Consider the following 20,974-nt stretch of genomic DNA (forward strand, 5'->3'; position numbering starts at 1 on the left):
CCTATCTCTACAAAAATTAGCCGGGCATGGTGGCACGTGCATGTAGTTCCAGCTACTCAGGAGGCTGAGGCAGGAAAATCACTTGAGCCTCAGAGGTTGAGGCTACAGTGAGCCGTGACCGTGCCACTGCACTCCAGCCTGGGTAACAGAGCAAGATCCTGTCTCAAAAGAAAAACAATTTTTTTTAAAAAAGCTCACAAGGATCCAGACAGTGCTAATCCACAGACAGAGCCAACGGGTGGTGACCAGGGGCTGGGGGAGGGGGCGGGGAGTGACTTCTGATGAGTCTGGGTCTCCTTTTGGGGTGACAGAAATGTTCTGGAACGAGATACAAGTGATGGCTGCACAACCTTGTGACCCTGCTAAATGCCACCGAATCGTTCACTTTAAAATGGTTAATTTTATGTTACAAGAATTTTGCCTCAGTAAGAAAGGAAAACAAAACAAAACAAAAACCTGAATCAGAGGCCAGGCACGGTGGCTCATGCCTGTAATCCCAACTCTTTGGGAGGCCAAGGCGGGTGGATCACCTGAGGTCAGAAGTTCAAGACCAGCCTGATCAACATGGTGAAACCCCGTCTCTACTAAATATACAAAAATTAGCTGGGCGTGGTGGTGGGTGCCTGTAATCCCAGCTACTCAGGAGGCTGAGGCAGAAGAATCGCTTGAACCCGGGAGGCAGAGGTTGCAGTGAACTGAGATTGTGCCATTGTGCACCAGCCTGGGCAACGAGAGCAAAACTTCGTTCCAAAAAAGAAGGCCGGGCGCAGTGGCTCACGTCTGTAATCTCAACACTTGGGGAGGCTGAGGCGGGCAGATCATGAGGTCAGGAATTTGAGACCAGCCTGGCCAACATGGTGAAACCCCGCCTCTACTAAAAATAAAAAATTAGACGGGCACAGTGGCGGGCACCTGTAATCCCAGCTATTCAGGAGGCTGAGGCAGGAGAATCACTTGAAACCATAAGGCAGAGGATGCGGTGAGCCGAAATCACGCCACTGCACTCCAGCCTGGATGAAAGAGCAAAACTCCATCTCAAAAAAAAAAAAAAAAAAAGAAAACAAAACCCTCATCAAACTCACACAGTCCCTTCCCACAAAGCATCAGCCATCCCTCACTGCCGGCCAGGTGACTGACGATCACGCTCACATGCATCTCACAACCTCACACTTCTAAAGTATCTCTGCTTTTCTTAGCAAAGCCAAGCACTGCTTTGAAATAAAAGCTGGGATTATCGATGTTGGGCTTCCTCTTTCTCAGTCCTTGTGCATCCCTGCCCTTAAGGTTTCTCAAGCATCACTCGTCCCAGTAGCTTTTCAATTTCATCACATCTGAATGCCCCCTGCACTGTTATATAATGTGCTGCTCTGAACCAACTGCCAGTGCCTTCCTTAAGTCTCTGTATTTTAAAGGGAAGCTTTACAGCTATGCAAACACTTGCCGCAATTAGAAAGTACATATTTGGGCCGGGCACTGTGGCTCACACCTGTAATCCCAGCACTTTGGGAGGCTGAGGCAGGCGGATCACTTGAGGTCAGAAGTTCAAGACCAGCCTGGGCAACATGGTGAGACCCCGTCTCTACTAAAAATACAAAAATTAGCTGAGCATGGTATGTGCCTGTAATCCCAGCTACTCGGGAGGCTGAGGCAGGAGAATTGCTTGAACCTGGGAGGCAGAGGTTGCGGAGGCTGCAGGGAGCTGAAATCGCATCACTGCACTCCAGCCTGGACAATAGTTTCCGGAGGTTGCAGTAAGCCAAGATTGCACCAATGCACTCCAGCCTCGGCAAAAGAGCAAGAGTGTGTCTCAAAAAAATAAATAAAATAAAATAAAGGGCCGGGCGCGGTGGCTCACGCCTGTAATCCCAGCACTTTAGGAGGCCGAGGCGGGTGGATCAGTTGAGGTTGGGAGTTCACGACCAGCCTGACCGATATGGAGAAACCCCGTCTCTACTAAAAATACAAAATTAGCCGGGCCTGGTGGTGCACACCTGTAATCCCAGCTACTCGGGAGGCTGAGGCAGGAGAATCGCTTGAACCCAGGAGGCAGAAGTTGTGGTGAGCCAAGATTGCGCCATTGCACTCCAGCCTTGGCAACAGAGCAAGACTGTGTCTCAAAAAAAAAAAAAAAAAAAAAGGACATAGTTAAAAAATACCGTGGAAAATAATGATGTTGTAAGTTCTAACTAGAACCTGTTACTGCATGAGGCTTTAACTGGGAGCCCTGCTCTTTTTCTGTTAAAAGAAAAAACAAAACAAAAAAGGCTGATGAGTGTGGAAGGCTCTTCAAGTCCTCTCAACACCAAGAGACCTTCTCCTGCACGTGATGGCAAGGAGGAAAAGAGCATGGACCCAGAAGCTCACTCTCACCTCCTTGGACCTTCTGAAGCCATCCCAAGCACCCGCAGGGACAGTGTCCTCCATGATCTGGAAAACGCTGCCTCTCATGCCTCCTCCGTGGAGGAGGCAGCCACGGAGCCAGACTCTGGAGGAATCTCAAACAAGCCCTGGCCTGCCCACAGCCCCAGGTGGAGACCGAGGTGGGATGGAACAACTTGCCAGCCCCCGCCCTTGCTTCAGAGGCCGAGCCTGCATGGACCCACGCACGTGTTTCTTCCAATGTTATTACCAAACACGCCGAGAGAGATCTTCCCAGCTGTAAGTGGTAATTAATTTATAGCTTTATGGCATATCTAGCCAGACATAATTGCCCAGGATTGCCACCGATGATAATTAGTTGGCTCTGTGAGGCAAGTCGGATGCCCTCACGCAACAGGGAGGTTTGAGATGAGGGAGTTGTCTGAGTCCAACAGATTTCAAGGCCCAGAAAGGCAAAGGCATGGTACCTTTACTCTTTAGATAACATGCCACAGAAACACAGACATAGGTGCACCAAACGACACGTGTGCACCACGGTCATGGTTGAAAAACAGGAACTTGGATGCCTAGGAGCAATGGAAGGAGAAGATGGAGGTGGCGCCCACGATGGAACACCACACAGCAACGGAGAGGAGGAGCTGCTACCACCCACAACGTCACGGACAAATTGCACCAGGGTGCTCAGGGGTGCACGGGCCAGAAAAGGAGAAAAAGGAGTCTAACATTATGGGTCCATTCACATGAAGATGCAAACCAGCTGAGCTCTGGGGCTGGACGTCAGGGCGGTGGGAGGACCGCGAGTGGCATCCAGGGCCTGTCCTGTCTGTTTCTCAGTCAGGGTGCTGGCCACGGGGTGCGTTGACTTTGTGAAGTTTCAAACTGCAGGTGTCAGCCAGGCGCAGCGGTTCATGCCTGTAATCCCAGCACTTTGGGCGGGAGGATCACTTGAGCCCAGGACTTCAAGACTAGCCTGGGCAATATGGTGAGACCCCGTCTCTAAAAAAAATTTAAAAATTAGCTGGGCATGGTAGCAACCGCTTGTAGTCCCAGCTACTCAGGAGGCTGGGGTAAGAGGATCAATTGAGTGATGGAGGTCAGACTGCTGTGAGCCATGATGGCACCACTGCACTCCAGCCTGGGCGACAGTGATACCCTGTCTCAAAAAACAAAGCAAAAAACCCCAAAAACTGCATGAGTCATCTGGGAACTTCTTTGTATCTATGTATATTTTATTTAGAAGCAAAAACTAAGCCCGGGCAAGACGGCACAACCCCACCTCTACAAAAAAAAAAAAAAAAAAAATTTGAAATAAGATAAAATAAATTAGCCAGGTATGGTGGTGTGTACCTGTGCTCCCAGCTACCTGGGAGGCTGAGGTGGGAGAATCATTTGTGCCCAGGAGGTCAAGGCTGCTGTGAGCTGTGATTGCACCACTGCACTTGAGCCTGGGCAACAGAGAAACCCTGTCTCAAAAATATAAATAAATATAAGAAAAAACTTTATTTAAATAAGGATTTTAAAATTCCCTTGCGCTTTTGAAATTCTTTTGGCAGATGTGCTAAGAGAAGGCGGGACACACCTCGTCCCACGCCCTTGGAGGGGATGGGCATGTCGTTTCTCCCCCTTCTCCTGGTACCTACACCCCTACTTTAAGCCTTCCCTACTTTCAGCCTTGTGCTTGGAGTGGGGCCGGCCCACCCAGGAGCCAGCTGAGCATGTGACACAAGCCTGGCCAATCAGCATAGTCCACCTCGGCTACTGTGATTGGTTTACAGCTGGGCATGGGAGCCAGGCAGACCAATTAGAGCAAACCCTGGAACTTGTGCTGGAGTGAAGGAAACACAGGTGGCCGCCTTTCTGCAGGACTCGGAGCTGGGCGGAGGTGAGCCTGGAGCCTCCACAGGCAGCCAGGAGGGAGAGCCTGCTTGGCAGCAAAGCCAGTCCAGCAGAAAACTGAGCTGGGACTTGGCAGAGGCAGCTTCCAGACAACATCTGAGTTCTGGATTTGTGCCTAATGCAGAGATCTGCCCTGGAATTTTTCATTACGCAAACCAAGAGGTGCCCTTTTGGCCTAAATCAAGTGGAGTCCAGCATCTGCCACTTGCGACAGTTGCTGTAGCACACCTATTGGGTGTGTAACATCCTCAACCTTACGAGCAGAAATCCCCGCCGATACCAGCAAAGAATGAAGCAAGCAGAGGCCAATGCCCAGACAGGCCAGACAGGACCAGGAGACAGCAGCGGGCGTCCCAGGCCCCAGCTCCAAACCATTCGTTCACAGGTTGTTCCATTCTGCCTGAAATAGGGGAAAGCATCCAATCTGTTGACAGCCCCTCCTCCTGACCCCTGTTGCAGACCAGTCCTTTAGAGTCGCCATTGCCAGCTGGAGGACGGGGCTTCAACCAAAAAGGCTCCTAGAAGGCAAGACACAGTCAAATAGACGGCCGCTTCCGGTCCTACCAACCCTGTGACCTTGGTCGCATCCAGCATCAGGCCTCAGTTTCCTAAATACAGAACGCACTCACCATCCCTATATTCAAATACTGTATGAGTACCCATTACATGCGGGGCACAGTTCTAGAAGCTAAGAATAAAACCAACAAGAGGAGCTTGGGGCCCTGCCTACAGGGATGACACTGAATGGAAGGGGCAATGAATAAAATCCACAGTCCATGAGTTCAGGGAGCAATGAGCACCAAGACAAGAAGAGGAAGACAAGAAGACCAAGACAAGAAGACAAGAAGAGGAAGCCATAGGGAACAGCAGGTGGGAGAGGGGGCAACTTTAGAACAGGAAATCAGAGGAGGCCTCCCGGAGGAGGTGGCATTTGCATGCAGGCCAAAAGAAGGTGAGGGATGATCCACTCAGAAGTCCAGACAAAGAGCTCTCCAAGCAGGGGAAGCAACCCATGCAAACCACAGCGCAAGGCACTGACCTTGGTATACTTTAGAAAAAGGGCGAAGGCATCAGGGCTGGAGAATAATGAACAGGGGACGTGTAGGGAGAAATGGAGTCAGAGAGGCTGGCAGGGCTGGATCCTTCAGAGAGGCCGGTAGGGGCTGGATCCTGCAGGGCCCAGGGCCATGGTGGGAGTTTGGACTTCACTATGAATGCAGACAGAGCTGCCAGACATTTTAAGAGGACGGCGGCCATCTGCATATTTTTCGAGATGGGTCTTCCTCTGTTGCCCAGGCTGGAGTGCAGTGGGGTGATCACAGCTCACTGCAGCCTTGACCTCTGGGCTTAGGCCATCCTTCCACCCCAGCTTTCCACGTAGCTAGGACTACAGGCATGCACCACCATGCCTAGCTAATTTTTTTCTTTTTTTTTTTTTTTTTGCCAGAGAGAGGTCTTGCTATATTGCCCAGGCTGGTCTCGAACTCTTGGCCTGAAGTGATCCTCCCACCTCGGCCTCCTACAGGGTTGTGATTACAGGCGTGAACCACCACACTCGGCCTGCATTGTTAAAAGATCCCTCGGCTGCTGTCGGGAGTGCTACAGAACTTCCTATGATGATGGAAATGTTCTCTATCTGTGCTATCCAAGACAGTAGCTGCTAGACACACATGGCTTATGAGCATTTAACTTCCGGCCGGTGCAACCAAGGAACTGCCTTTTAATTTGATTTCGTTTAAATCAATTTCAATTTAAACAGCCGCAAGAGGCCAGCAGTGACCGCACTGGATGGTCTAGGGGATGGATGGTAAGGCGGCAACGCTGCATTGAGGGATGGGCTACTGAAAGGGCTGGATCACCAGGAAGGACGTGTCCGTGGCCTGGACAATGAGGCGGGGGTTGGGGTGGGGAGCAAGAGAGAGGAAGGAGTGAGGACTCAACCTGGAGGTAAAGCCATCTGGGCTTGTTGACGCACTGGAAGAGCCGGGTGAGGACAGGGAATCAAACTGACGCCCAAGGGTCCAAATTGAGCAACTCGAGGTGGGGGTGTCTCAGGGACTGGCACACAATTGAGACACACCAACAATGTCAGGGGACCGACGCCAACAGCAGTCATCACATCTGCCTAACCACCCACACTGCGGAACGAGAGGATGTTACGTAACACACAGACCCTCGCCAGCCTCATTTCATGTCATTTAGGACACGTACATGCCCTAAGCCCCAGAACCCATGGCTATGTCAGGTCACAGGGTAAACGGGCGCTGGGCCTGCTCAGCAGCTGCCTTGAAGGTCCAGAAATTGGGCCGGGCACAGTGGCTCACACCTGTAATCCCATTGCTTTAACAGGCAGAGGCAGGTGGATCACTTGAGGCCAGGTGTTTGAGACCAGCCTAGGCAACATGGTGAAACAACATCTCTACAAAAACTTTACAAAAATAAAATTAGCTAGGTATCGTGGCCCACACCTGTGGTCCCAGCTACTCAGGAGGCTGAGGCAGGAAGATCGCTTGAGCCCATGAGGTCGAGGCTGCAGTGAGCTATAATCACACCACTATACTCCAGCTCCAGGCTACAGAGTGATACCTTGTCTCAAAAAATAAAAATAGGCTGGGCGCAGTGGCTCACACCTATAATCCCAGCACTTTGGGAGGCCGAGGCAGGCAGATTACTTGAGGTCAGGAGTTCAAGACCAGCCTGGGCAACATGGTGAAACCCCCATCTCTACCAAAAATACAAAAAATTAGCCAGGTGTGGTGGTGCACGCCTGTGGTCCCAACTACTCGGGAGGCTGAGGTGGGAGGATCACTTGAACCTGGGAGGCGGAGGTTGCAGTGAGCTGAAATGGCGCCACTGCACTCCAACCTGGGTAACAGAGTGAGAGTCTGTCTCAAAAAAAAAAAAAATAAGATGGGGAGATTGTCCTGGGGTATCCAGGAGAGCACGATGTGGTCTTAAGGGTCCTTAGAACTGGAAGAGGGGGCAGAAGAGGGAGGAGAGGAAGAGATATGAGGACAGAGTGGATCAGAAGGATGCCATGTTGCTGGCCTCAAAGGTGGAGGAAGGGCCCGGGAGCCAAGAAACACAGAGGGGCCTCTAGAAGCCAGAAAAGGCAGACGCAGCTTCTCCTAGAGCCTCCAGAAGGAACACAGCCGCCTTGATCTGAGCGCGGTGAGACCCACGCAGACTTCTGAACTACAGAACTGCAAGATAACCAGTGTGTGTTGTTCTAAGCCATGAAGTTCATGGCAATTTATTGTGACAGCAACTAATAGACCTGGCATTTCTTCCTTTTCAGATTATCTTCCTGCGGCCTCGTTATCTTCAGCCTAATGGGATTATCAAGAGTACAGAGGCCAGAGATTAAGCAGACAGCACGGGGCAGATAAACCCTCAGCTGGCCCCACCCTCACACCCTCCCGCCATCCCAGCACAGGGGACGGCACGTACTGAACCTGCAGGTGCTGACGTTCTGAATTCCAGACTCCAGGCACGGGCAGAAGCCTTCGTTGGGTGGGTAGATGGACCCGTTGGCAAACAGGGTTTTGGGAGCCACGAAGCGATAGGTGGGGATGCCTTCAAACACCCCTGACTCCTTGTACATTAGCTTCATGGATCTGCAGGGGACAGACAGGGTGAGAGGGGACACCCAGACCCGGCGGCCAGAGCCAGGCCCTGCCGAAGGCTGCCCAGATCCAGCCACTTCTCCCCACGGGCACTACCACCTCCCGGGTCCAAACCGCCCCCATCTCTCACCCGCGTAGCTGCAGCAACCTCCTAACAGGCCTCTCCGCTCCGACTCTGCCTCCCCACCCACACCAATGTATTAGCCACAGCCAGATGGAGTTTTACAAAAGAACAGAGGCCAGGCATTACGGCTCACACCTGTAATCCCAGCACTTTGGGAGGCCGAGGTGGGAGGATCACTTGAGCCCAGGAGTGTGAGACCAGCCTGGGGAACATGGTGAGACCCAGTCTCTAAAAATAAAATTGTTTTTGAAAGTTATGAAATTAAAAAAAGAACAGAATATATCATGCCCCTGCTGAAAATCTGTGACCCTTTCTAGTCTAACCTACCATTAGGATTCATTGACCTTATCTAGCCCCTGCATAAGCTCTGCTCAGCCCCGCCCCAACTTCCTGTGCCCAGGGCCTCCCTGCAGTTCCTAAGCACACTCACTCCTGCCCCAGGCCCTTTGCATCACTGCTCCCTCTGCCTAAGAACAGTCTCCTCTGGCATCTTCATCCACCAGACTTCAGCCCTTCAGTCAGATCTCAGTTCAGCTGTCACTTCCTCGGGTGGCAGCACCGTCCCCCACACCCACCCCATCCACCCTCCATCCGTTCATGCTCCTGTACTTTCTCAAAAGCACTTCTGAACTTGAACATGCACTGTGCTACCCACTCTGTCCACGGCAGCCACTCAGCACGCATGGCTGTCCATCCCGCCCTTGACATGGGGTGAGTCCAAATTGGGATGCAAGTATAAAATACATTCCAGATTTCTAATACTTGCTAGCAAAAAAAAACAAACAAAAAAAACCTCATCAATAACACTTGAAATGATTCCATTTTTGATATATGAGGTCAAATAAAATACATTATTAAAAATAATTTCACCAATTTCTTGTTACTTGTATTAATGCAGCCACTAAAAAATTTTAAATTGCATGTGTGCCTTGCATATTTTGATTTATAGGAAAGTGCCAGCTTAGATAATAGTATTATGTCAATGCCAAATTTCCTCATTTTGATAACAGCATTATGGTTATGTAAGAAAATGTCCTCGTTTCTGAAAAACACCCACTGAGTATTTGGAGGTAAGGGGGCATACAGCCTCCAACCTACTCTCAGATGGTTCCGGAAAAAGACACTCGGCGAGAAGAGGGGGTGGGGGGCTTAACACGGCTAGTGAACCTGGGTGAAGGGGAGACAGGGGCCACTTGTATTTCTCATGCAACTTTTCTTTAAGTTTAAAATTCAGCTTTTAAAGTCAGCTGGGTACAGTAGCTCACACCTGCAATCCTAGCACTTTGGGAGGCTGAAGCAGGAAGATCCCTTGAGGCTAGGAGTTCAAGACTAGCCTGGGCAACATAGCGAGATCCCCATCTCTAAAAAATTAAATAAATAAATAAGTAAAAACTTAAAATAGTAAAAAGTGGCCACACAGAGCAAAAGCACTGTCACTCTCTGACACTCTAGTGTTCGTGCATTTGCCTGAGTTGCCCTGATAGGACACAGCCTCCTGGGGAACGGAGACTTGGCCCACCCTCTCACTACCGGGCACCTGGCACACAGTAGGGCTTCACAGGGTTTGCTGGGAGGGCAGATAAGTCAAGGTCCACATGAGTGAATTCCTAAGTAAAGGACTTTTCCAGAGTGACCAGAATGGAACACGACACAGCAAGGCCTCCAGAAAAGGGCTGTAGGAGCCACCCACTGTCTACTCTTACCCCACAACTGGGACTATGGGACACAGAGCTGAGCCTGAAGGGGCCAAGCAGAGCCAGCTGATGTCTCAGCACCCAGATGGTCACGGGGGCCACCAGCCAGACGCCAGAGGGAGCCCACCTCTCGCCTCCATGTCATGGCCCCCTGTGACTTGACATGTCCTGCCCCCTCCTCCCAGCCCAGCACCACCTGGCTGCAAACCACCACCAGCAGCCTCTCTTTGGGCTGTGCAGAGGCATTGGCAGCTGGAGTTTGGCTTTTGGTGGTGTGACCAAAGAGAATTCAAGCTGGTGCCAAGGGCTACTGAGTCAAATCCACGATGAGTCAAAATGCTTTCCAAGTGCACAGCCAACACCACAGAATTTGGCCATGAGCTACCCAGGAAACCCAGGAGGCCCCGAGTCCCAGTGATTACCGGCAGGCCTCAGGGCTGTAGAACTCCAGCGAGGACTCAGGAGTCATGAAGGGCGGCCACATTTGCCCAGAAGTTCCATTGATCATGTTGCACTGATCGGAATGCCAGAAGTCAACCTGGGGGGAAGCATCCAGACTAGACCCCTCAGTAGGGCCAAGGCCCCTTAATAAGCCCTCTCAGGTGCTGCACACCTAACTCGCCCTGGTGCACGCATGGCCACTCAATTCCCAATACTGGCACAGTGGGAAGAGGGCAGGCTGTGTAGACACACAGAGAGAATGCCTACCACAGCTTCCCCCTCCCAGACCCCTGAATGTGTAACTTCGCTAGGGACTCAGTTCTTTCATCTGCAAAATGGGCCTATCACCCACATTTCCAGCCTGAATCTGGAAAAGAAGTGTGGTGAGCAGGTGAGGTGAGAGGTGGGGCGCGGCTGTGCTCAGCCCTCAGAGCGGAAGTCAACAGGCACCTCCTGAAAACAATCGGCACACAGGCAAACTACTTAAAATCATAATGGTGGCCACCACCGGGCAACCCCAAAACAGAACCTATCAGGTTAACTGACTCTGGGGAGCGAGACCCAGACTCAACAAAACCAACTGCTCACTTTCCAATCTTCTGTATGATGAGGATGTTTAAAATCACGTGCACATGTAGAGTATATTGGAATATACAAGCCACAATGAATGTGAACTCCATCTATCGTGAATGGCTACTGCCAGTTGCAGATGGTGATTTTTGCCACCCTGGGCACTGGTTGGGGTACGATTTGTCCCTAGCCCTCAGGGTCTTTGCAGTAACTACCACGGGGAGTGGGGAGTGGGAAGTCACACCGTCATTTTCACACATATTGAGAAAAGGTCACGAAGGTGAAAAAAGCAAGTTGCAAAACAATGCACGTAGTATGATTTCATGATGTTCAAAGAAGAAACAATTCCGTACTTCTCTGCGTACATACAGGTGTGCACATGGGTAAAAACGGATGGGAAGATATATCCCAAACTGATAACTGCGGGTTTCCTCTGGGGCAAGGGGTAGGGGTGGAAGGTGATACTAAGGGCACTTATCTCCCTCTCTTGTTTTATTTTGTAATGTGAATCTCTTCTCTTTTTTTTTTGGAGACCGAGTTTCACTCTTCTCACCCAGGCTGAAGTGAAATTGCGTGATCTCAGCTCACTGCAACCTTCACCTCCTGGGTTCAAGCGATTCTCCTGCCTCAGCTCATGAGTAGCTGGGATTACAGGCATGCAACACCACACCCAGCTAATTTTTTGTATTTTAGTAGAGACAGGGTTTTGCCATGTTGGCCTGGCTGGTCTCGAACTCCTGACCTCAGGTGATCCCCCCCGCCTCGGCCTCCCAAAGTGCTGGGATTACAGGCATGAACCACCACGCCCGGCCTTCAAAACATTTTTGTAAGTAAAGAATCGAAAGGAAGAAAGCACTCAGTTCCCGGCAGATGCCAGGTGCTCAGTAAGCTCAGTAAGCAATCACTAACCCCACCTGCCCCTCTGGCTGGTCAAGCTTTAACCAAAGGTAAAATCCCTCCTCCAACTTCAAGAGTGTTCATCCTCCCAGCACCCTCTTCACGACAAGGGAAGAAGGAGCTCTGTGGTCCCTGCCATTCCCGAGCAGCCACGTCCCGGCCCACCCTCCCCTCTCCCTGGCGACAGGGGCCCTCGCCTCTCGCCCCTCACCTTGCTCAGCCCGTTCCACTTGTCCACGAGGTGGATCCTGCTGATGTTCTGGACCCCCGTGAACACCGTGAAGAGCCCAGAGTCGGAGTTGTTGAGCTACAGACACAGCAGGGAACAGCATCGTAAGGCTTGGGCCTGCCATTGAGCCGGCCTGGTCTGAACATTCTGGGCTGAGCCCTCCTCCCCCTCCACCAGAAAGACAGGGCCCCCAGCATCTGGTTCACTGCCACATGCCCAGTGTCTGGGGACCGAGAGGAGGCTTGGGAGCTTTCTAGGAGGAATGGTCCCGGGTTCTGTGGCTGCAGTGTCCCACCCTCCCTTCCTAACTCCAGGAGAGTCTGGCTTTCCTCCCAGGTAAATGGCAGATCACCCCCACTACACCCTACTCCAGCATAAAATAAAGCATGGCCAGGTCAGCTCCCTGAGCAATGAAAAAGGAGAAGTGGCATGTCACTTGGGGGGATGCTTTAAGGACTGTGCACACGCCTTTCACCAGGCTCTCTGCCGCTGCTATAGCAGCCAAGGAGGTATGTGTCAAGACAGAGCCTCCCTCAGCCTGGATCCCCAAGTGACCACCACAAGCGCGGGTGCCCCAGTCACCCACACTGGACGTGGAGTGCAAGCAAAGGAATAAGTCTTGGTTGTTCTAAGCCATGGAGATTCCAGGGCTGCTTGTCACAGCAGCAAAACCTGGCCTGTCCTAACCCATCGAGGTTCTTGATAGTGGGGCCCAGGCTTTGGTGCTCCGAGAGCATTTCCCAGAAGCTGGTTTCTAATCCCAAAGACATGCAAAGCACAAAGTGGTATGAGTGACTGAAGGAAATATCTAGAAGTGCTTTGCAGGGTGGAGCACACTGAGGAGCTCCAAGGTTGCCCGGCTGAGTGACTGCACCCATCACAGACCTCCAGAGCAGGACCCAGCACAAGGCCCCAGCCCAGCCTCCCGGGTGTGTCTGTCACTTGCCCATGTGGAGCCAAGAATAACCAGAGCCACTACAAAGGGGAGCATTAAAGGGACTCATGTGCAAAAACGGCCAGGTACAGTGCACCGGACACAGTAAGAGCTCAAAATGATAGTCTTTATTTTCATTATTATTGTTATTATTAATAAATGCTCACCCAATAGGATCCTTAAATGATCATTATAATGGACGGAGAGCATCAGAAACTGCCAGTTACTACCCAAAGCCCAATCTCTCCTTACTCTTTCATACAAAACCCAAACCATACTCAGAGCATCAGCACACCCAGCTAAAAGGCTACCTTTCCAGCTTCCCCTGGAGCTAGGTGTGGCCATGTGACTCAGTTCTGGCCAATAGAAAGGAAGTGGACATTGGTTTTCTTCCTCCCTAAGAGGGAGGAAACTGGGACATGCTGTTTTACTCCCAGTTCCTCCATCTGCTCCCCAAAGCCCCATTATTTTTTCCTTCTTGCTGTGCTGCCTGGAATGTGATGTGATTGCTGACACTCTAGCAGCCAACTTGGACAATGAGGTTATCTTGAGGATGAAAACCACATGCCAAGGATGGCAGAGCAGAGTAGTAGAAGGCTTCCAGATCACTTAAGACCATGAAGCCACCACACCAACACTGAACAGCCCACCGCTAGACTTTTCTTGTGAGGTTTTCATTATATGCAGTCAAACGTAGATTATACTAAACTAGGGACTTTGTAATAACTTTCATTTGCAAAGCACTTCAGGATTTACAAGATGCTTTTACAGCATCATGCCACTTAGCCCAAACTTGCTAATTTACCCACACGACAGGAGCCCGTCACCCTTGACAAAAACGTACTGAGTATCTATCACATGCAGCACCACGATATCCCCCCAGCACTCTACCCTGATCAGCAGAGACCAAAGAGATGGCTGAGGCTGGAGCAGTCCCAAGGACTCAGTGAAACCTGCGGTGAGGGAGCCAAGGTCAGGGTCAGACCCTCCATGGACGAGATGTTGGCTCCGAAGCCCAGTCAGTGACCCTACCAGGTTGCCAGGAGTCAAGATTAAGAGTCAGCTTGTGATCTTTCTCCCCAGCAGCCATGTCCCCTTCCTCCAGCAAAGCCTCCAATTTGCTAAGCTAAGGCCCAGTCACATCATTTGAGCCTGGATCAAGCTGTACCTGAATCCAACCCTAGCATTTTCAGTTCTATGAGCCCCAACATTCCCCATTTCACTCAAGCCGGTTTGAGTCAGGTTCTCAGTCACTTACAACCCACAGTCACTAGATCCCCAGCCAGCTACAAAGCAAGCTGGTGACCAGTGTCCAGGCTGTGTGAGGGGAAGACAGGACACAGGCCTGAATCTTTGGCTTCTCACCAGGCCACACGTACCTCAGCAAATAATCCGAACTTGTCCTTGAAGGGGAACATGCCTGGAAAGTACTTGTTGATGAGGTTCACAAGGGGGTCCTTGTAGCCCCACATGATCTCACCCACAGTGCGGTTCATGAAGGCACGTTCGCCGAGGGTGGTGAATGCCAAGGTCATGATGAGCTTCAGGGTCATGGGCTTATTCTCCATCATCACCGCCGCACCCTGCAAGGCGAAGGGACACTAGTGTCAGAGGCTGGACGTGGCTGGCCCATCCTCCCTTGGCCCCAGCTGGGCCTCACAGCAAAGAGCCCATGAAGGGAAATGCTGGGGTGCAGGAGGCCCCTGGAGTGGCCACGTGGGGCGTCTGGGACACCAGAACCACCCTCTGCTCCTCCAGTGCCAAGGCCACATGTGCTCCCGAGAACCCCTTCTCCCCCTTGCACCCCACTGGACTCAGGCTAAGTGAACTCCAGCCCCAGTCCCAGAGGCGGGCCTGTGGCTCAGCCCTCAACAAGACAGCCCCTTTTGGAGATCTCAAAAAATGTAAATTGAAAAGGGAAAAAAAAGTACTTTGGCCAGGACTTCCAAACCAAGACAGGTGGACCCACCTGGGAAACTCAGAACCCACTGGGGGTGGTGGAGACAGCACAGGGCCGAAAGCCACCCACCAGGCGTGAGTCCCCATGCTCCGACCACCTCAGGGACTGCTCTCTGCACAAGGGGCAGGCGGGAGGAGAGACAGGGGACGAGGTCAGGGTGCGAGGCGGCGTGGGCCACAGGGCAGCCTCACCAAGACCAGGATGTTGGGCATGACGATGTAGTCGCTCTCCGAGCCGTGGGACTTGGAGGGCTGGAACTGGAAGGTGCGGTACTCGAGGAAGGACACGGTGTCATTGTTGTTGAAGGTGATGTTGCTTTTGTGCCTGAACTCCCTGTAGGGGAAGCCAGTGGATCAGACGCCCCGCCCCGCTGCATGGGACGTTTCCCTTCTACTCGCCTGCAGTGCCTGCCTGGGAACCAGGGGCCCTGGACGTCTGTGCACACCTCCGGCCCCACAGCCAAAGCTGAGTTCGGCCCCTCCGCCAAGTCTGTCCCTCCCGCCGCCTGCCCACTGCAGGACATGGTGTCGCCGCCCACCCGGCCTCGTTCTGCTCTCCCTCACCCAACACGGCCATCGCCTCTCCATCTACAAAAGGAAGTAATCACAAGCCCTACTTCACAGGGCAGCTGTGGGGATTAAGCAATCAGATACCCGGAAAGCAATCAACACAGCCGCCGGGTGCAGAGAAAGCACGAGGTAAACATCAGCTGCCGTGACTATTGCTGCTGCTGTCCTTATGATCTCTCATCTCTCCAAGCCACTCTCCACCATCCAGAAGAATCTTTGAAAAGTGGAAATCAGATCGGGAACAGTGGCTCATGCCTGTAATCCCAGCACTTTGGGAGGCCAAGGTGGGCAGATCACCTGATGTCAGGAGTTCAAGACCATCCTGCCCAACATGGTGAAACCCTGTCTCTACTAAAAATACAAAAATTAGCTGGGCATGGTGGCAGATGCCTGTAATCCCAGCTACTCGGGAGGCTGAGGCAGGAGAATCGCTTGAACCTGGGGGGCGGAGGTTGCAGTGAGCCGAGATCGCGCCACTGCACTCCAACCTGGGTGAAAGAGAGACTCCGTCTCAAAAAAAAAAAGTAGAAATCAGATCGTGCCATGCTCTGGACCACAACCCCACTTTGCATGCAGGTTAAAATCAGGCTCCTAACGCGACCTCTGAGGCCCTCAGCAAGGCTCAGGCCTCGTCTCTCCACTGTCTCCCTCCCTCGTAACCCCAGCCGCACAGGCCTCTGTTCCCAGCCTTCAGACCTTTGGACATGCTCTGCCCGGGACTCTCTCTCCCCAGGGCCTCTTCCCACCATGCGGGTCCAGTGAGTGTCCCTTTGCAGAGGTGCTCCCGACCCTCCAGTCAGACCGAGCCCCAAGGCCACCCTCCCTCCTGCACTCCGGCTTCACACTGTTTTGTCTGCACAATACTGATGGCTGCCTGATTTCCCCTTATTTGTCCACTTCTTTACTCTCTCCCCATCAGAACATCAGCTTGGTGAGGCAGGGCCTTGGTCTGCCTGCGCCCCCAGCACACAGGAGGTGCTCAGTCAGTGCTCACAGAATGAAGGAGTATAGAGAGCTTTGGCATTTTTGCCCATTCTGTCCACTGCTGGGTCCCCTGTGCTTAGAACGGCAGCCAACACCTAGCAGGTGCTCAATAAACATCTGTTAAATGAACGAGCGAATGAGTGAATGAGTGAACGGAATGCAGCAGCTGATTCATGTTTCCCACTCCCAAACCTCAGGCACATTTGCTGGGTTTCCATCTTGGCTTTCCCAGAACCAGACCGTGGGTCTCCAACAGCGGGAACACCCTCTGTCCGCCCCATCCCTGGAACACCGTGTGCCGGGGGCAAGTCAGCTCCCCTGTCTGTGAACTGGGAAGCGGGGGTGTGGGGGAGGGGAGGTGCTATGAAGACGCCAGGAGGTAAGGGAGTTGTAACAGGCACATCCGCCAGCCGTCTCAGAGCTCCGAGTGCATCCTGAGTGTCCCGGTGACCCCATGAAGGGGCTCTTGTGTCTCTCCAGTCTGCAGACGGGCAAACTGAGGCTCAGAGGGATGAAGTCACTTCCCCTAGGCCACAGCCAGGTACAGGACAAGCAGAAAGCAAAGGCACAACTCTGTGGTCCTTGGGCCAGCATGTTCCACAAACAGCTGACCCCTTCCCGTGCTGACCCACCCGGTCCTCTGGCCCAGATAGGGTTTGGGGGGTAGGTCCCTGCTCCTGGTCATGCATGCATGTGTGTGTGTGTGTGTGTGTGTGTGTATGCATGTGTATGTACGTGTGTATGTGTATGTATGTATGTATGTGTGTGTATGTATGTGTGTAACTCACACATGCACCCTCCACCCAGACCCACACCATTGGTCCCTCCCTGCTCCATAAAGAACCTCTCTAGGCAACGTCTGGTGATTCACACCTGTAATCCCAGCACTTTGAGAAGCTGAGGAGGAGGATCGCTTGAGCCCAGGACTTCAAAACCAGCCTGGGCAACATAGCAAGATCCCATCTCTAAAAAAAAAACAAAAAAAAAAACCTAAAACAAAAACTTCTCTGGGACTAGCACTTACCCCGACTATGACTTGCCTGCTTCCGGAACAATCTCTGGGGCTCAGTCAGCAGCCTCCCCATCCCGTCCACTCTGAGACCCCTCCCCTGCCCAGCCTCAGCCGGCCCCTCCACCCTCACCTGGACACAGCCTCACCTGTACACGTAGGGCCCGCGCTCCCGCACCTGCGGCTTCTCGCCCTTCAGGATCTCGCTGGGGTTCATGACGTCAAAGAAGTAGACGGAGAGATAGAAGGGGATGGGGATCTCCTTCCACATGTTGAAGGACAGGCTACTGGGGTCGATGCGCACGTTCTGCAGGGGAAGGGACAAGTACGCTTGTGAGGAGAGTGATGAGGGCCCCACGCCCCACCACACGGCTCCGGAACAGCTGCCCGAGCCCGGCCAGGGAAGGGGCTCCTTGGCGGGAGCTTGGGATAGGAGGTGGTGGGAAAGCCCTTCGCACATGAGGCTGTCGCACCTGGAGCTTATGGAATTAAACAGGCAACCTATCCATGCTGTCATAATGCATCTTAAAATATGTCCTAACAGCAACAGGTGACACCAGTCAAGGGACTGTGGTAAACAGGGGCCCATGCACCATCTAAAGGGAGCGCCGGAGCTCAGGGTAGCGGATGGGCTCAGGGCAGGGATAGCCTCATGCAGAAACATGGGCTCCGTGTGGCCAGGTGGATCATTCATTCATTCCACAAGCACGCACTGAGCACTACCACCTGCCAGGCAGGTTCTAAGAGCTGGGGATTGGAGAATGACCAGGACAGACCAAAAGCCCAGCTATGTGAGGGCTTTACCATAGCGGAGGAAAGGCAGGCACCAAACAACTCAGGTAAAACGCATGCCACGTGACAGAGCACAGAGAAAACACAGCAGGGATTGGGGAGAGACTGGGATTTGAGACAGAGTCATCACGTAAGTGAAATATAGGCCAGGCGCCGTGGCTCATGCCTGTAATCCCAGAACTTTGGGAGGCCGAGGTAGGAGGATCACCAGAGCCCAAGAGTTTGAGACCAGCCTGGGCAACATAGCAAGACCCTGTCTCTATAAAGAATAATTTTATTTATTTATTTATTTATTTATTTTTTGAGATGGAGTCTCACTCTGTTGCCCAGGCTGGAGTGCAATGGCATGATCTTGGCTCACTGCAACCTCTGCTTCTGTGTTCAAGCGATTCTCCTGCCTTAGCCTCCTGAGTAGCTGGGACTACAGGCCCCCACCATCACACCTGGCTAATTTTTGTATTTTTATTTATTTTTATTTTATTTTATTTTTTTGAGAGGGAGTCTCGCTCTGTGGCCCAGGTTGGACTGCAGTGGCGCGATCTCGGCTCTCCGAAACCTCCATATCCCGGGTTCAAGCAGTTCTCCTCCCTCAGCCTCCCGAGTAGCTGGGACTACAGGCACCCACCACCATACCTGGTTAATTTTTGTTTTTGTTTTTGTTTTTTAGTAGAAGTGGGGTTTCACCACGTTGGCCAGGCTGGTCTCCTGACCTCAAGTGATCCGTCTGCCTTGGCCTCCCAAAGTGCCAGGATTACAGGCATGAGCCACTGTGCCTGGCCTATAAAAAATAATTTTTAAAAAAGTAGCTGGGCATGGTGCTGCACACCTGTAGTCCCAGCTACTTGGGGGGCTGAGATGGGAGGGTCACTTGAGCCAAGGAGGTCAAGGCTGCAGTGAGCTGTAATGGCGCCATTGTACTCCAGCCTGGGTGTCCAAGCAATACCCTGTCTCATTAAAAAAAAAAAAGAAAGAAAAGAAAAGAAAGAAAGAAAAAGAACACACACAAACACAACCTAGACCCAAAATCAAAACAGAAGGCAGTGAGGAAGGGAGCTCACGAATCTAGAAGGTGGGGTGCAGGGGACATTCCACAGCAACCACAGCCTGTGCAAAGGCCCTGTGGTAGGGAGACGCTGGGAGAGAGCCTCCCTGTGTGGCTGAGTGAGCCAGTCGGAAGATGAGAACACAGAAGTTTTCCATGAAAACCAGAAATAAAGAAATGTATATGAAATCTCCTGATTTAAAAATGTTGCAAAAACATGGTTTTCTTAAAGGGACTATAGGAAACACGCCTGGGGTCCACTTGGACTCCTCTGCCAGCTTTCCTCCTCTAGATCTATAATTCGCTGCCCCAGTGTCACAGGGAGGTCCCCCCCAGTCCACCTGACCCCCACCCTCAACCCAGCCGGGACATATCTCGGGCCCCTCAGTGCCCACACCACGTCAGAGCCCGGCAGCAGTGACCCAGCCCATCAGACTAGAGCTGATGTCGCAAAGCCAGGCGGCTGCGTCACCTTCCACCCTCTTTTGAACATGGCCTTCTAAGACAAGGACAGCCGCCCCCATTGTCCCCAGACAGCCAGAACCAACAGGCAGAGGCTCTACAGGAGGCAGACAGCTGAGCTGGCCAGTCAGGGCCAGCCCCATGTCCCCCAGAAGGAGCAGATTTGGAGGCAGCCAGACTCTGGGTCGCACTCCACGGGGCCACTTCGGCAAGTCAGCCCGTGAACCTCAAGTTTCTCATCTGTACGAAGGAGCTAGTGACACTGTAGCTACAGCTGTGTCTAGTTTGACCTACGTGGCGTGTCAATGAAGAAGCTGAATTCTTTGTCAAGAAACTGGAAGATGTAATGTAAAATCTGGATTTCAGAGTTCTCTTGGAAAAATCAGGAGATCAGAGACTTGCCTTCAAGTGCCATAATTGTTTATTGATAAACGTGTCTTCCTACCCAGCTGCCAGCACCAGAAGGAGCATCTTATGGTCTGAGCAGCCCATAGGTGCAAACGAAGGCGCAGAAACTCAATATTAATGAGGTAACAGAAGCGAGTATTTCCGGGGTGCGCCATGAGCCTGGTGATGCTGTTCACTGTGTTCTCATCCTCTGAACAGCACCGTGACTCTTTGAGGCAGCCACCTCCACTATTATTACCCCCATGTTACAGATTAGCAAACTGAGGCACAACTAAGGCTGGAGAGAGATTCAACCAATAGTTGGAGGGCACTGAGGAGTCCGGGAGGTCTTCCTGGGGGAGGTGGTATGTGAGCTGGATCAAAGAGCAGTCCTGCCCCCTCAGTAACGCCCTCCCCACCCCATGGCGGCTCCCGCCACCCCATGCGACCACAGCCCACAGGCACCAGCTCCAGCCCCTCCCAGCTCTCAGGCCCCGATCGCCCAGCCCTTCCTTCAGTCCTGGCCTTCACCCAGCCTCAAAGCCCATGCACTGCAGGTCCCTCTGTCTGGGACAGACCCTGCAGCCCTGGGGACCCTGCTCACCACAGGCCAGACCCCTTCTCCAGCCTGGGGGACACATCCAGCTGCTGGTGCTCCCCCCATAGAAAACACAGCATCAAAACCCAGAACCCTGGAAAATGTGTTTGGGGAGTAGAGCACGAACTATATGTTCTCACCACAGAAAACAGTGGGGGGCAGGAGGGAACCGTAGAGGTGACAGGTATGTTCAGCACCTGGATCTCAGGGGCGGGTTTCCCGGTGTGCACACACCAGCCCATCAAACTGCATATATTAAATATGTGCCATTGTTTTATATCAATCACACCTTAATAAAGCTGCTTTTTTAAAAAAGCAAAACAAGGCCCAGTGCGGTGGCTCACACCTGTAATCCCAGCACTTTGAGGGGCCGAGGCAGGC

General features: G+C 52.3%; 1 protein-coding gene across 7 annotated transcripts in view; it reads right to left on the bottom strand.

Annotated features, from left to right (window-relative positions):
* Positions 1-20,974, bottom strand: part of SCARB1 (scavenger receptor class B member 1) — a 128,832-nt gene that overhangs the window by 26,338 nt on the left and 81,520 nt on the right. For all 7 annotated transcript variants that reach the window (XM_034934816.3, XM_063593769.1, XM_034934815.4 and 4 more), the window contains 6 exons: positions 17,462-17,619; positions 14,942-15,083; positions 14,170-14,373; positions 11,839-11,934; positions 10,142-10,257; positions 7,726-7,892 (listed from right to left, as the gene is read on the bottom strand). In XM_034934816.3, coding sequence (XP_034790707.1) covers positions 7,726-7,892; positions 10,142-10,257; positions 11,839-11,934; positions 14,170-14,373; positions 14,942-15,083; positions 17,462-17,619 — 883 coding nt within the window. The remainder of the gene's footprint in view (positions 1-7,725; positions 7,893-10,141; positions 10,258-11,838; positions 11,935-14,169; positions 14,374-14,941; positions 15,084-17,461; positions 17,620-20,974) is intronic.

Source organism: Pan paniscus, chromosome 10 (genome assembly GCF_029289425.2).
Source record: "Pan paniscus chromosome 10, NHGRI_mPanPan1-v2.0_pri, whole genome shotgun sequence".
NCBI lineage: Eukaryota > Metazoa > Chordata > Mammalia > Primates > Hominidae > Pan > Pan paniscus.